At 36.1% G+C, this 17,149-nt stretch overlaps 1 protein-coding gene across 2 annotated transcripts in view; it reads right to left on the bottom strand.

Moving 5' to 3' along the window:
* LOC135225699 (extracellular matrix organizing protein FRAS1-like) overlaps positions 1 to 17,149 on the bottom strand; it is a 409,627-nt gene that overhangs the window by 117,688 nt on the left and 274,790 nt on the right. For both annotated transcript variants that reach the window (XM_064265056.1, XM_064265057.1), the window contains exons 2-4: positions 11,341 to 11,838; positions 3,466 to 3,497; positions 621 to 812 (exon numbers count right to left, since the gene is read on the bottom strand). In XM_064265056.1, coding sequence (XP_064121126.1) covers positions 621 to 812; positions 3,466 to 3,497; positions 11,341 to 11,455 — 339 coding nt within the window. In that variant the 5' untranslated portion in view covers positions 11,456 to 11,838. The remainder of the gene's footprint in view (positions 1 to 620; positions 813 to 3,465; positions 3,498 to 11,340; positions 11,839 to 17,149) is intronic.

Genomic DNA, 17,149 nt, shown 5'->3' with positions numbered 1-17,149 from the left:
AACTGGATCTTTTAACTTATATTCAGTATATAAACTCTGTTTAGCATTGTAATTTTTGTTACATCACACGGAAGACGGATCTGAGAGCTTTACTGCCTATCATGCATAAAAATAAACAAATAAAAAGAGAAAAACATAAAACATCTTCCTTTAGAGATGAAGGATCCGCAAAGAACGCCGGGGAATCCAACTTACGTATCAAAAGTTGAATCATGTCAGAACGCCACCTGTGATAACTGATACTAGAGAGATGCAAGAGTTTAGCGTTGTAACTCCAAGGTGATCTCTCGGGAAGGACAAAAATCTCTCTTTAATTTCAAAACCAAAATACATACTCATTGCACCTATGCTTCTGGGGGATTACCTCACTCGTGAAGGATTTCTTAATATAGAACCGAATACTGAGTATAGGCCAAAGGCCAAGCGCTGAAACGGAAACCGACAGTAAAAAGGTTTGCAAGGTGCAACAGGAGGAAAGTAAGGAGCAAGAAAGAAAATATGAACGGAAGTATAGTAAAAGGAATGAAAGAGGTTGGAGCAAGGGGTTGAAGGGACGCAGCAAAGAACCTTAAGTAATGCCTACAGTGCACTGACGGCACAAACCCCCTACGGGAGATTACCTGATAAACATCCTGTCCAGCGAGACAGGGAAGAAGTGGCGGTTTGCAGTAAGGGCAGCACTCTACCGGATGGCGATGTAGAGTGTGCGTCGAAGGGCAGAAAGGATCGAAGCACTTCTCTTCTTGGCACAGGCTCACCCAGCCCTTGCACTCGCATCTCTGACACGGCCCCGGACGCCAGGAACTTCCATTCTGGAGAACGAGTAAAAAAAAAAAAAGTAAGTTATCTGTACAAGCATTAATAAGTCTAAGGAGTTGTCTAAGTATGTCCGTCTGAAAGGAGACTGAATGTTTTCAACAATGAATAATACATGGCTGTGTTGAACTAAGCTGGACATCTAATTAGTTTACGGAGATTCCTTTTGCAACTCCTGATGAATATTGGACGGTACGACCCTATTAAGACTTACCTTATATTAGGAATGAGATATATATATATATATATGTGTGTATATATATATATATATATATATATAGTATATGCATAGTGCGTGATATATATATATATATATATATATATATATATATATATATATATATATATATATACTATATATAGTATATGCATAGTGCGTGTGTATGTATAAAGTTAAGTATATCTTAGCTTTACCACACCACTGAGCTGATTAACAGCTCTCCTAGGAACCAATTGGTCACCTAGCAACGGGACCTACAGCTCATTGTGGGATCCGAACCACACTAAATCGAGAAATGAACTATTATCACTAGAAATAAATTCCTTTGATTCCGCGTTGGCCGAGCCGGGATTCAAACTTCGGACCACCGGATTGGCAGCCGAACGCGAAAACCCCTCGCCCAGCAAGGAACTATGTATAAAATTTTATAAAATATATTTATATGCATGTATATATATATATATATATATATATATAGATATATATATATATATATATATATATATATATATATATATAAATTTTTGAAATAGACCTTTGATGAATAATGAATGGTACAACCCTACTAGGATCTACCTTATATAAACTATGACTGATTCAATGGTTTTATATATGCATACAAACATATACATATACACAAATATATATATATATATATATATACATATATACACACACATGTATATATATATATATATATATATATATATATATATATATATATATATATATACACATAATTGAATATTGAACATTACAAAACTTGGGTGGTAATGAAGTTTTGAAATTGGTTTGTCTCGGACCCTAGAGTTTTCTACACCAATGCACTGGAAATGTGTCAAATAGCGGGTTAGACTACCGTCGATATTGCTCGAGCACAATTAGTTATTCAAACTCACCACTAATTTAAAATTCAAAAATCACTAATCTGCGAGTGCTCAAGTTAAAAACAAGCAAAGCGAGTTCCTGGGTATCCTTGGAGGTAGGATAAGCCAATAGGCGATGTTGACGATCACTTGAAAGACGGCAAAATATTCGCTTTCTATACTCGGCTCTCAGTACGACACCACTACCATTCATGGAGCAGGATTCGAAGCATCGTCATGACAGACATCAAGATAAATTGTGACGAACGCTGAAGGGAAAATAATAGGTTACAATAAAGGCTGATTGATGTCCTCGGTGAAATCGTTACAAAACCCATCGTCATCACTGATGTTGTTATTAATCTCATTGGCAAACATTATTCACTTTTATATTATTATTATTATCATTATGATTACTATTATTATTAAGTTTTTAAATTCGCTAATGAACGGCAGAGGCAAGGGACGTGTAAATATTCAGAGGCCGAAGATGCATCAACATATAATCAGCGTTCCAGCCAAGGTCTTGTTCCAGCTGCCTCTCAAATTAGACGAGACCTGATAACTTTTTTTTTTATGGAAGCCGGCAATTTAGCTGTGCTTTCACCAGCATATTAAAAAAATTATAATCATTATTATTATTAGTAGTAGTATTTCACTAATTTCTACAAGTTAGAGCACACGCGTACAGCTTAAGAAGTCTTGTTAGAGAGGGAAAAGTGAAGCAGCCGGAAAATTCCGGAGCTAGGAATCAAAGGTTAAGAAAGTACGCCGAACCTTGAAGTTTAGTTTTTCCTGGCATTCATTTATCTTGTAGACTTAACTCTCATTTACTTGCCGTATTATAATAAAATGGCAGATCGACCGTTACGAAGATTCGATTTAAACTGGCGTTTCGACTGCTTCCTTGAAAGTCAAGATGGGATTATTTCCTATTTACTACTGCGTTATTTGCATCGGGCCCGCGCTGGATACGGGTAACAGATTGTCTTTCCCGTTGCTCTGGGCTCGTCATTGAAAAGAAAGTATACTTATTTTATGAAAAACTGTTATTGGTGCCAAACAGCGCTTGAGGTACTTGTCTTTTTAACCCCACAGTTAATCCCTTCCCATGTTTGTTCATTTTGAATAATAAGTTGTAGCATTATAACGATTTTAATAAGAAAACGCGTTATAATACACGTTCAAATAAAAGATGAAACAATTCAAAATTCATTTGCAAACTAAACAAAGATAAATAAGACAGAAACCGATTTAAAAATAAACAGAAGTTTGTATCATGTTAACTATGAATCCAAAAATCTGAAAACAGGTATTTACACAATGCATATTGTCCAAGTTTGCGTATTCAAAGTTTAAGATAAAGACTTGGCAAGACTCAAGATGCACATAAAATGGCAAGCTTGAAGGGGAACCTAAGATAACTTCTTGGCCCTGCCACTTATGAAATCCTGCGATACATGTCTTTCGAGTGCTTTCACTTCCACAAATCTCCACTCGTCTCCAGCTTTCTTGTCTCATGTAACTATATTATAAGACTGGAAAATTTTAAAAAGTACTCACCGGAAAAGTAAGACCTCCATGATGGCAAACACCTGAAACAGACAAAGATACAAGGTGACAAGATTGTTCATATGGTCACGAAGTCACCAGATAACAGAACAAATCATTTATTTACATAAAAAACAAAATTGAAACAATATTGCAATAATACTAAGTAAACTAGAGATGGGTTTATAAATGATTTATCTAATATCTGTAACACATACATAAGCATGTGGTTATTTTTCCATGAAATATTACCGATATTATTAGAATATTTGGTATCATTGAGATACTGCAAGATAAACTGGGAAATGATGAATGTATTCACTGTGAATATGAAAATGAATAACTACAGATACCATAAATATGAAGCAGTCATCACTTTTATTGATCAACCCTTGAAATTGAAATTGGTTACGACAGGAGGTAAAGTATCTACTGGAAACAAAATAAATGTACAGAGCCATCGCATAATGCATTACTCATCTCTAAACTGAGATATAATTGATTTACGCATTGCACACACGCGGAAGCACGCGTAAACAAGCACACACACAGACATGATATTAAAAGACATTTGTAGATTAATTCGTGTATGTATGTATGTATTTAGTTATATTAAGTATATTATATATATATATATAGATAAAAAACGCGGAAGTTCTCAAGCAGAACTAGAAAGCAAGGGGCGATACGGTCAATCGCGGTATGAACCAAATCACTTTTTGTGAGGTGAAATGATATGACAGCACATGAAAAATGTGCTCGGCCCAATCAGCTTATAAGTTTTTGGGGCCATAAAAAAGAGGAAGGGTGGCTAATGAAGTAAATTGGCCGTGAAAATATATTTTTCCATGCACCGAAGGGGAGTCTGAAATACGAGCGAGAACGAGGAAATGGATTCGCTCCATCAGCACATAAAATCCATGACTTTATGGTCTTATATGCATAAATTCATGTATGCATGCACGCATTCATGAAATAAATTAGCTGCACCTACATGCACGGATCTACTTCCTAATTATTCAACATATCACAAAAAATCGTAATTGCTTTGTGCTTGAATGTGTATATGCACCAGACCTCGCTTTGACCTTTTCAAATGAAAAAAAATAAAAACACATGAAAAATGAGGCCTAGCAACCAGCACCCTCATAAAAAAAGAAGCAGATAGAGTTAGTAAAATAAACGAGCCTCAAAAATTATCATCATGACTAATATTCCTTCTCGCTAATGACAAAAACTCAAAATAAAAACAGCCAGTCCAGATGAGTCAACATGACAAGCGGAGATAAAGAGCAACGGTCACATGATGTTCATCTTTATTATTTGTCAAGGTTACCTCATGCTGACCTGAATACATGCACAACATATATGAACACCCCCTCCCCCCTTTTCTCTCTCTCTCTCTCAAAAACCCTGCATAATAATTTGCTTGATTACAGCCTTCAAGAAGAGCAAGTCCCTGGGAGAATTCTAGTTGGCATGATTACTGTTATTAATGCTATGTAACTTGAGGTGAATTCCTTCATGCTAAAGATGTCACAATTCTAGATTCTAGGAGGAGGTCACAAACGCTCCTAAAAACTCTTAGTAGCCTCTGGATTTATGGGGTCTCAAATAACCTCTAAATATTTTCTTGGTACGGCCTGAATCTCAGGACCACAAGGAAGCTCTTTTAAATTTGGAGGTCACGAAGCAGCCCAAGATGCCTCTGGTTCTGGCGAAAATCACCCAATCTGGTTTTCGTTTCTTTAATAACATATGCAGAAAAAAAAAGGTATTTTGGTGCGTAAATTTCTTGAGACATAAGAACGTGAACATGATGAAATAAAGAAAATACTTTTATCTCAAACAATGAAAACGAAAGATGATATCAGTTCATAGCCATGAAAAATAATCTAATTTTTTAATTTGTCTTCTTCAATAATCTCTCTGAAAATCCTTGGTAATCTGCAAGAATGAAGCAGCGAATACTGAATTCAAAAACAATGTAAGAGGAACTTGCACGCATCCCGGGATGAAATTTCTTCCAAGTATGCATGTCATATTAACTTGCAAATCTGAGTTAACAAATAACTCCACTGTTTTTTGGGCCAAGGTCTGCTGTAGATTCACTTGGACAAAAGTCACGAGGGTTTTAACGTATGTTGGAGGTCTATAAACTTGAATATTTAAAATCTTAATTGTACTCCGAAAACCGTCGCAAAATCTTATCAAAGAAGTTCATCCTTGGGCTGTGACAGAAATTTTAGACAGAGCTTATCATGACATTTCAAAGAAAGTTTCATGTACATACGCCTAAAACTAACAGGCTTCTGTGCAAAGAAAATTCGAAGATTTCGTCACAAATTTTGACAACATTTAAATAGCCTTCGAGCTTGGGGTGACTTGAAAACTTGGATAAATAATTCTAAGGACAAAAATCCTCTGAGACTGTGGCACATAATTTGACAGGTTTTGGGGTAAAAAATCCCTGTGCTGAAAAAAAAACCACACACATATAAGGCAAATAAAGCTTGCATGATCAAACCTTTGACAAGTATGTACCTTACTTGTACTTTTACTTTTAGGGGTTTATTTCTCGCCCTCCATCAAACACTAAGAGTCTGTTCAGGCGGGCCTTGATGTGTGAAAATAATTTCTTTCCAGTTTATATTTTGCTCTGTATCTTTTCAGTATTCGCTAGCATTTGTATTCAGGCTTAATAGTTTTCTGATCACTATTATAACACTTTCCAAAGAGATAAGTCTTCAGGTTTTTCTTGAAAACTGCCACATTTTTGCTATTCTTGACATCAAGTGAAAGGTCGTTGAAGAGTCTAGGTGCAGCATAACAAAAAGTTCTTCCTCCTATTGCATGATTCACTCTAATTTCGAATAGTCTATATGGGTCATCAGCATGTCTAACTCTTACAGCAGCGTTAGTAACTTGAGAGTAAGGGACCAAGCAATCACGAAGATATTTAGGCTTATCACTTGTAAGTGCCTTGTAAGTCAACAAACAAATCTTTAATTCAATTCTAGCCTTAACAGGTAACCAATGTAGACCGATCAGTGCAGGAGTTATTCTCTCCCGAAATTTAATGCCTTTTATCAGTCTAGCCGCCCGGTTTTGCACATTTTGAAGCTTTCTTAGTAGTGTATTGGGCAATTTATAGTACAGAAAATTGCAATAATCAAGCCTTGATATTACGTGACTCATCACTAAAATTTTTATACTGCCCTCTGTTAAATATTTTCTAATAAATGCTATGTTTCTCAGGTGATAGTTCCACACTTTCACTGTATTCACTATTTGATCCCTCATTGACAAATTACAATCCATCAGTACACCCAAATTTTTCCCAACAGGCACAATCCTAACATCAGCGTCACCAATTTTTATACTTTGAAATAACTGGTAATTCTTCAAAGCCACCTTTGTGCCAAAAAACACATTCAGTTTTATCATCATTTAATTTAAGCCTTTTCCACTGCATCCAATGTTTTTATTTCAGTCATTATCTCATCAATTTTCTTCATTGTATCTTGTGTTGTTGAAATTGAAAGGTAAAACTGAGTATCATCTGCATATAGTTTAAAGCCCACTTTTTGTTTTTTCAAGATATGTGATAGCTCGATAGTATATATGTTGAACAAGATAGGGCCCAGAACACTACCCTGTGGTACACCTTTCATAAGAATTCTCTCACTAGATCGGTTTCCAGAAACTTCTACAATAGTCTTCCTGTTCGTTAAGTAGCTTCGCAAAAATTCCAGTGCTTCCTCAGTCACTCCAATGGACTCTAAGTCGTCAAGTAAGTACTCGTGCACAACAGTATCGAAGGCAGCACTAAGATCTAACATAATCAAAATTCCACACTTTCCTTCATCAAGAAGACCTATCATATCATTCATTATTGAGCATAAGGTAGTTTCTGTAGAGTGATTAGCTCTGTAGGCCGATTGATTTTCCGGGAATACCTCTAACTCATCAATATGCGCCCATAATTGCTCACTTATGATTTTTTTCAATAAGCTTCGACATGTAAGATAAATTTGAAATGGGCCTATATGAATTTAGTTCGTTTACATCACCTTTTCCTTTGTATATTGGTTTGATCAACGCAGTTTTTTCACAGCTAGGAAAACTGGATTGTGATATACTTAGGTTAATTATATTTAGGTAAATATTATATACAACTTGCTTGTTTGGAGCTTCACTTATTAAACTATTTGGGAAAGGGTCATTTCCACAATATGTATTCTTCATCTCTCTCATAACCTTTAACAAGTCACGCATATTTATTTCCTTAAATTTTTTAACTTCTTACCCTCCTTCACTGGAACTGACTGTCCTTCTAGCTGATTTTCGGGGAAACCTCTATAAATTTTATCAATTTTTTCATTAAAGAATATAGCAAATTTCTCAGCACAGACATTTTCAGGCAAGACATATTTCTTCTTTAATCCCATCAAATCATCTAGATTTTTGTGAAACTCCCTCATGTTATTAGTTTTTTTTTTTTTACTTTCGTCGTTGTAGAATTTTCTTTTTGTTTTTTCTAACAGGATGTTATAGTCATTTCTGGCCTTATTATATAGATTTCTGGCTTGTGAGGATTTGGCTCTTTTCCATCTACCTTCAATCTTACGTCTATGTCTTTTTGCCTTTAATAGCTCACTATTATACCATCTAACATTTTCGTGTACAACTATTTGTTTGCTCTGTATAGGACAACTTGGTATCATACATTTTTCCAAAATTGTCATTATATTTTTTGGTATAACACCCAACACATTCTCTATCTACCAAATGTTCACATTGCATGTTCTCACAAGACATTTGCGCTACACTAACTTCAATAAAATTCTCAGCATCGAAATTTTCCCGTTCCCTATCCATTTCTTCAGTACTCTGATGCAATTTATATTAACATCAAAAGTGATGAGTTTATGTGTTTTTGAGATCTTAAAGTCTGGTTCAACTTCAAGGTTTCTTATTAGGTCAGAATCTTTCCCACATATGACCAAGTCGAGTATATGACCACCTACTGACGTTGATACCAAAACACTGTTTATTAAATTAAACTTCTCAAATACTTCCTTGAGTTCTTTAGCCTTGTTATCATTTTCATCATCTACCCAACAATTAAAGTCTCTACCAATTAATGTATTTTTAATATCGTCTACCACACCCACAAGAACACTAAATTCTTCAATGAATTTCTTCATATTACTCCCTGGTGGTCTATACAATGATATTATATTCAATACCTTACTGTTTCTTGTCAGTTTTAAATAGATATATTCAAACGTTTCAAATACTATTTCATTCATGATAGAAACCCTAGAAAAGGTTTTCGACACGAAGACACCTACTCCTCCTCCAGTTTTATCCTTTCTTGGTACATGGTAGAAATCATGAGTACACGGCGTCATCTCCTGAATCTTTGAGTTATCACTAATATTTCCCTGCAACCAAGTCTCCGTTAATAAGCATAAATCTAATTCCATTTCATTAATAAGATTTCTAATCTTTATGGTTTTATTCCCCACCGATATAATATTTATCAGACCACACTTAACCAATGGGCTAGACTCCATGATCGGTTCTATTTTTTATCCTGGTAAGCTCCTCCTTGTATACTTTACAGTTTTCATCTCAAGTCCTATGATTCGTATCACTGTAATTCCTCATTGAGCAGTTATGACACTAACGTATTAACACTACAATCCCTGGTTCAGTGTTCCTGGCTACACTTGGCACATACCTGAGTCTTGCTACAACTATCGGCAGTATGACCAAATTTCTGGCATTTATAACACTGAAATACATTGCAGGAATCATAAATTTTACAGCATCCTCCATACGTGGTATATACTCTATCGTCATTTTTACCTTATTATAATAGTTTGAGAGTTTGAATGATGAATTTATCAACACTATCACCAACAGAATACCTACCGAGTATGTCTGATTGAAAAATAGTTTTTACGTTTGTCTACTACATAACTCATTTCTAAATTATAATATATATATATATATATATATATATATATATATATATATATATATATATATATATATATATATATATATATATATATATATATATATATATATATATATATATATATATATATATACAACACGTGATTCGTGTTGGCGAACTTTTGAAATATATATTGATGTAAACAAAACCATCCATACACGCATACATGCTTTTTTGCAACCTTCGAGACGAGTTTCGACTCGAGAAAGAAAAATTAAAACGGGCATATGTTTACGATAAAATGCAGTTCAATCACCGCCAAGATGTTGCTCTAACTTCTCAACCCCAAAATAAACTGTCAACACAACATCCCAATTCTTGGGAAAGCCTCTTTAGGCAACTTGGGTATCCTAGCCAGGGTAATGTTTGGCATGCTGCCTTTCATAAAATATAAATCAGGGTCCACTGAGGACTGCCCTATGGAACTACTCCAAATTCCTCTGCCGCCCCCCTCTTTTTGTTTATAATGTCATCTGATCTCTGAAAATGACAATTGTTTGGAATTCTTATTCCATTTAGTCGTACTCTGTGATCATCAAATATCACAAAATATTTTTTAAAAGTTAATTCATACGATTAATGAAGCTTCAGGGTTATCTGGTTATCAATAGTTCGAAATATAACCGCGCTTTCGGTATTTGTTTTATACATAATTTTCCTGAACTAAGAGAAGCGAATCATACACGCAGCAACGTTAGATTTCCCTAGAAATGCTGTCAAGTATGATTTATTTAAATATAATCCTCTGATCTGTGCTGAACACAAAGTTTAAGCCCAAATAATTCACTGAAAATGTTAACCTAACATATTATCTAAAGCAAATTTCGCAATGTTTAACTTTCATATACCACCAATACCAACATTAATGCATAAAAAAATCGCATGAACACATAACGTGAATAATAAAACTGAAATATAAAGCAAAAGGAAACACGATCAACTACCCAAAAGTCTTTTTGGAATTACAACTACCTTCAACGTACCTAGCCGTGTAGCACCTACTACATCACGAATGTTTTTCAGAAAAAAACTGGTGATTTCTATTTGTTTTATATATCATTTGGATAGTAGTAGATTAAAATTAATGATTCCCGCTTACAGATCATAAACAAATATGTCCCCAAACATCAACATTACCGCTAAAGTACGAGAGAGAGAGAGAGAGAGAGAGAGAGAGAGAGAGAGAGAGAGAGAGAAATCTTGGTGTGTAAGAAAGAAAAGGAGAACGAATAAACATTGGACAAGAAAGAAAAAACAAAGGAGAGGGAGAAGAAAGAAAAAACAAAGGAGAGGGAGTTTAACATATATCGCAGAAAAAGAAATAAAAAATCAGAGAGAGAGAGAGAGAGAGAAGAGAGAAAGAGAGAGAGAGAGAAGAGAGAGAGAGAGATTAAATTACACACTGCTTGACAAAAATGCTAAAAAAAATATTACGCAAGATTATTTTTACTTTTATCCAGAGATTAGATCAGCAAACTTGAATAATTACGTATCTATATGATTCCTTATTCGGCGATATACTTAACTAATCATTCATGGCCATGAAGGAATTAAACATTATGAAGAGGCCAAATAGCTTCACCCAACAGTTTAAGTCAGAATATAAAAACATTTAGGAAACAAGTCAATCATCCCCAACCGTTATCAGGGCATCGTAAATTAAGATGACGGCAGAGCATCACAAACAAATAAACAATACAAAATCTCTACCCAAGAGAACCAAAAATATCTAAACTTATGACACAAAAAATGTCTTGCCTTATGCCACAGCATTTAAGAGAGAGAGAGAGAGAGAGAGAGAGAGAGAGAGAGAGAGAGAGAGAGAGAGAGAGATGACGTAACCAAAACAAACTTACCTTCTCGGGATGGCGACGAAAGGCTAAGCGAGGACGAGCCTCGGATTCTCAAGGCAAGGATCAAGAAGATGATGGAGGCCGCCGCCGAGCACAGCCAGACTCTCCTTCCTTCCATTTTGTGCTCTGTTTCGATTCACGCGCGGCTGTCGCTGCGCATAATATTCGCAGGAAGTAGAACACCAGCTCTCAAGGTTCCTTAGAAGCTGGTGGTTTAAGTGCACCTCCTTCCGTATCCAACACCATGCGTCTCTATATTATGTTTTTAATAACAGTCCTTCCGTTCTATGGTATTGTCAATACCTCCATTCGTGAATCATGCGTCTATTTTTTTTCAGAACAGACGTTTTTTCGTTTTAAGATAAGTCAGTCAAAACTCTCACAACACGAAATGCAAGTCAGTTCACATTATTTCAGCATCTTCATGCTCAATAAACACTATAGTATTTTACAGTTCTTCACATGATATAACATCACTATGACACTCTCCCAATCGTCACACTAAAAGAGAATTGCCAATTTTAGTTTTCGTAAGGACCAGAACGACACAAGTTAAAAACACTTGCTACAGGTTACCTTTATTTATGATATTCAACATCTGGTTCACTGTTCAAGACACTTTCGGGATATAGTATTTATTGATAAGAACTCCTACTTCAGAATAATCATCTGAAAATCTGTTATATCACACATCAAAGTAAGAATCAAGTTTGATGCTTGCTGCTTTGCTCGACACATATTGGCCAGTTTTTCATGAATAATTTCAAATTCTTCGCTCTACATTTCGAACAATTTATGCGTACACCTAATATATTACAATCTATGACAAATTGCAAAGTTAACCCTTACTTTATGCAACTAACAGTTGAATATTACCACTGATTTATACATATATAAGTTGAAATAATGTTTACACACACACACATATATAAATATATATATATGTGTGTGTGCGTGTGCAAATATTATTTCAACTAACTATTTAGGTAATTACTTTTAACTCTATTCGATCTGAAATACTTTCGGTTAGTTTGACCTCAAAAGACTTTTATTATATACACATCCATACACATATAAACAAGTATGTATATATGTATATATGTATATATATATATATATGTATATATATATACATATATATATATATCATATATATATATATATATATATATATATATATATATATATATGTGTGTGTGTGTGTGTGTGTGTGTGTGTGTGTGTGTGTGTGCCATGGGCATGTTTTCTGCTAGAGGGAATGGCAAGTTTTTAGCCCCAAGTAATCTCCTTGACACCAGCCGACATGGTACTCATTCCTGTACTTACGCAAGAAGTATATTAGACGCTTACTGGTCATAGCCACCCAGAAATTTGATTAGCCAAACTTGTGGAGTAACTGAAGCTTCTCCGACGTCTAAAAGTTCATTGCGTCAGCATCAAAACTTAAAAGGAAATAATGGGAAAAGGAGAAGTAATGCAATACAAGCTTTCACCGAGACTAACAACAAATGCAATACCTTTGTGAATATCTGCGCAAAAGATTTAATTACCGATTTAACTGCAAATAAAGCGAATGTAATGTGTATGCCTTTGTGTGTGTGCGTTCGTGAATACGTGCACGAGAGCGTCAGAGAATAATCTAAAAGCACATAAAAAATGTGACAAACCAAACCAGACTACAGGTCATTTAACATTATTCCTCATTTCGTTCTCAGAACTAAATTTACTAGTACTATAAAACTGTTCCCAAAAACATATTTCATGTCACTTCTCCGCTTCCTCCAGGGGCCTTCTCACTCCTCAGCCGGACGTTAAAGAGAAAGATTAGGGCGCGATTAAGATCAACAAAAACACACGCGCCTTGAACTAACACGAAGGGCTTTAACTCTCTCACAACACATCGATTAGGCTTAAGGGAAATGAAAACACTCGCAAATGAAACTTCCATCACCAGCAGAGAGAGAGAGAGAGAGAGAGAGAGAGAGAGAGAGAGAGAGAGAGAGAGAGAGAGAGAGAGAGAATGATTTCGATCGTCCAGAAAGCCTAAACGTATTCAATAGCGTCGATAAAAATTTGAGTATGATGATCTGATCAAAATGGTAATAAAAAATATTTCAAAATTTTTAATCGGCAAAAACTGAAGAAATACATTTAAATCTAAATACTGGTAGTAACATAAACCTATTGCTTTTAAATCCCTAAAGCGACATTGTCCACCCGTTAAATTTCCTACACACGCACCAATAAAAAAAAAAAAAAGGAATTATTTGCCGAATTCTCAGTGAAGGAAACTATAACTGCATCCTCAGGAAACTATAACTGCATCCTCAGGTGCAGAAAACGATATTATACACTTCATCATTTATGTTTGGTGATTGATCTTTTTTTCACTCAACCTTTATTCGCTACTCAGACACTTTTCACGAAATCTATTCAGTGGAAGTTTCCGGGGGGGGGGGGGGGGGGGGGGGGGGGGGGGGGGGGGGGGGGGGGGGGGGGGGGGGGGGGGGGGGGGGGGGGGGGGGGGGGGGGGGGGGGGGTAGGGTAGGGTAGTAACATAGTCAATCTCTCTCTAACTGGGTATACGTAATGTAATGTATGTGTAGACCAAATTAAGATGGCTTTAATAGCCTTTTACAGCTGCTACATGTGAATACCTGGTCATTTTGAATATAATAATAATAATAAGTAGTACGAGCATCAACCTGGGGGAGTGATAGAAAACGATCAGGCAAAAATCCTCTGGGACTATGGTATCATAGGGTGATACGTGCCAATAGACCAGATGTGACGTAGATTGACAAAACCAAGATGAAAGTATCACTCATCGATGTCGCTGTACCATGGGACACCAGAGTACATAGATGAGAAAGACAGAAAAACTTGATATGTATCTAGACCTGAAAATAGGAATAAGAAGGATATGGGACATGCCAGTGGAAATTTTACCCATAATCATAGGAACACTAGGCACGATCCCAAGATCCCTGAAAAAACTATATGCAGAAGTAGCTCCAGGACTCATGCTGAAGAATGTGCTCCTGGAAACAGCGCACAGTAAGAAAAGTGATGGATTCCTAAGGAGGCAGGATGCAACAAAAACCACAATATAAAACCACCCAGTCGAATAAGATGACTGTGATACAACAACAACAACAACAATAATAATAATAATTAATATAATAATAATAATAATAAGAAGAAGAAGGACTAATAAAAGTAGACGAAGACCCAGAAATATACAGAGACAGGAGAATGACAGACAGAACAGAGGACTGGCACAACAAACCAATGCACGGACAATACATGAGACAGACTAAAGAACTAGCCAGCGATGACACATGGCAATGGCTACAGAGGAGAGAGCTCAAGAAGGAAACTGAAGGAATGATAACAGCGGCACAAGATCAGGCCCTAAGAACCAGATATATTCAAAGAACGATAGACGTAAATAACATCTCTCCCATGTGTAGGAAGTGCAATACGAAAAATGAAACCATAAACCACATAGCAAGCGAATGCCGGCACTTGCACAGAACCAGTACAAAAAGAGGCATGATTCAGTGGCAAAAGCCCTCCACTGGAGCCTGTGCAAGAAACATCAGCTACCTTGCAGTAATAAGTGGTACGAGCACCAACCAGAGGGAGTGATAGAAAACGATCAGGCAAAGATCCTCTGGGACTATGGTATCAGAACGGATAGGGTGATACGTGCAAATAGACCAGACGTGACGTTGATTGACAAAATCAAGAAGAAAGTATCACTCATTGATGTCGCAATACCATGGGACACCAGAGTTGAAGAGAAAGAGAGGGAAAAATGGATAAGTATCAAGATCTGAAAATAGAAATAAGAAGAATATGGGATATGCCAGTGGAAATCGTACCCATAATCATAGGAGCACTAGGCACGATCCCAAGATCCCTGAAAAGGAATCTAGAAAAACTAGACGCTGAAGTAGCTCCAGGACTCATGCAGAAGAGCGTGATCCTAGAAACGGCGCACATAGTAAGAAAAGTGATGGACTCCTAAGGAGGCAGGATGCAGCCCGGAACCCCACACCATAAATACCACCCAGTCGAATTGGAGGACTGTGATACAGCCAAAAAAAAAAAAAAAAAAAAAAAAAAAAAAAAAAAAAAAAAATAATAATAATAATAATAAAGCTGTTTAAAATTCTACTCAAAATTCTAATCAAACCATCCCGACAATTCAGTAAAGAAATTAAATGATAAGAGAATGACAATATTTTTTCCTGCTCCAAGTTCACTAATTCATCCACTACTGACTGATGTATTGTTAAAAACTGGCGTCCCATGAACTCGAAGGTTAGACTTGACATTTTTCGCCCATTTTCTGGAAACGCTCAGACATGAAGTATTTACTCGGAAAAAGGTAGGGACTTGTTTTATTCACAAAAGAGAAGATATTCACCTTTTTAAACTCCCCTCTTTCTTAAAGCAAATAAACCAACGAAAAGTGCTGTCCCATCATTTAGGACTATATATTTTGATGTGGCTCAGGAGACCAATGTCAAAGCCCGTCCCTAGTAAAGAGTATGGGACAGATGGCGTCAAGGATGGAGTGTGTGTATATACAAGCATAGTTTATTAGCCAACAAAAGACGACGTCACGAACAGAGGGAAAACATGATTTCATATTTCTCTCTCTCTTTTTTTTTTTTTAGCAGAATAGAGTAAATTTAAACCTAACTCTTTCTCGGTGTGGAACTAACAAGGTTCAACGCCAGCCACTGCACTGTAGGAATTTCATATTATGTGATATAGCCTCCTTTTGGATCTGACGACAAGTTGATGAGCGAAAAGCTCCGCTACCGACCAGTTCAGGAACAGATTAGGAAAAGTGATCGACACACGCATGTTATGTATCTTATATCTGGTCAATTTCCATTTTTTAAAGGTGTTTACTCAGATGGCCATGCAAGTCTTAGAGGTATACCTCCATCCATATAACTCCGTGAAACTCTCTTCCCCCCGCACAGAAACATATACGGTATACAGATATATATCACTTTCAGCAGGATATAAATTTCTTTCAAGGAATGCGATAATTCATAAGCTATCAGCCGTTGGTTTTTGCTCCTCAAGTTTATCCATACTTGAATGTTTTGGCTAAGCCGAATATATTTCGCGTCATCCTTCATGTCAGCCTCAAGCTCGGATAATATTACACACACACAACACACCCATATATAATAATAATAATAATGGGCACAATTTTCAGTGTCGAAAATGATAACAATGATTGCAGGTCCACAATAATATCGCATGTGAAGTATATAAAGTGTTTAATGATAAGAGCTTTCGAACCCTGTACCAGGTTCATCCTCAGCAAAGGATGAACCTGGTGCAGGGTTCGAAAGCTCTTATCATTAAACACTTTATATACTTCACATGCGATATTATTGTGGACCGCTGCAATCAATAATAATAATAATAATAATAATAATAATAATAATAATAATAATATCTTGGGAGTAGACCCTCTTTTAAACAAGTCTTATTGAAAAGGATTGCTGCATCAGCTCCATTAATTTTGTATAGAGTCTTCTCTATTTTCCTTATTAAGGATTTCTCAATGTTGCTGAAACTGGCAAGCAACGTGCCAAAGGAGATCGTTAAATCCAGTGTAGTCATATTGAATGATCTTTATTACTGCTATATACATATATTACTGTTACAAGTTTCCCTCTCTCTCTCTCTCTCTCTCTCTCTCTGACGTTTCGCCCAGATCTGCCAGGGCATGGTCACAGCGATGGTTGCTGGAGGACTGAATCTTAGTGGTTGTTTG

Source organism: Macrobrachium nipponense, chromosome 13 (assembly GCF_015104395.2).
Source record: "Macrobrachium nipponense isolate FS-2020 chromosome 13, ASM1510439v2, whole genome shotgun sequence".
Classification (NCBI taxonomy): domain Eukaryota; kingdom Metazoa; phylum Arthropoda; class Malacostraca; order Decapoda; family Palaemonidae; genus Macrobrachium; species Macrobrachium nipponense.
The sequence above is the reverse complement of the archived record's forward strand: the minus strand, read 5'-3'. Positions and strand labels throughout refer to the sequence as shown.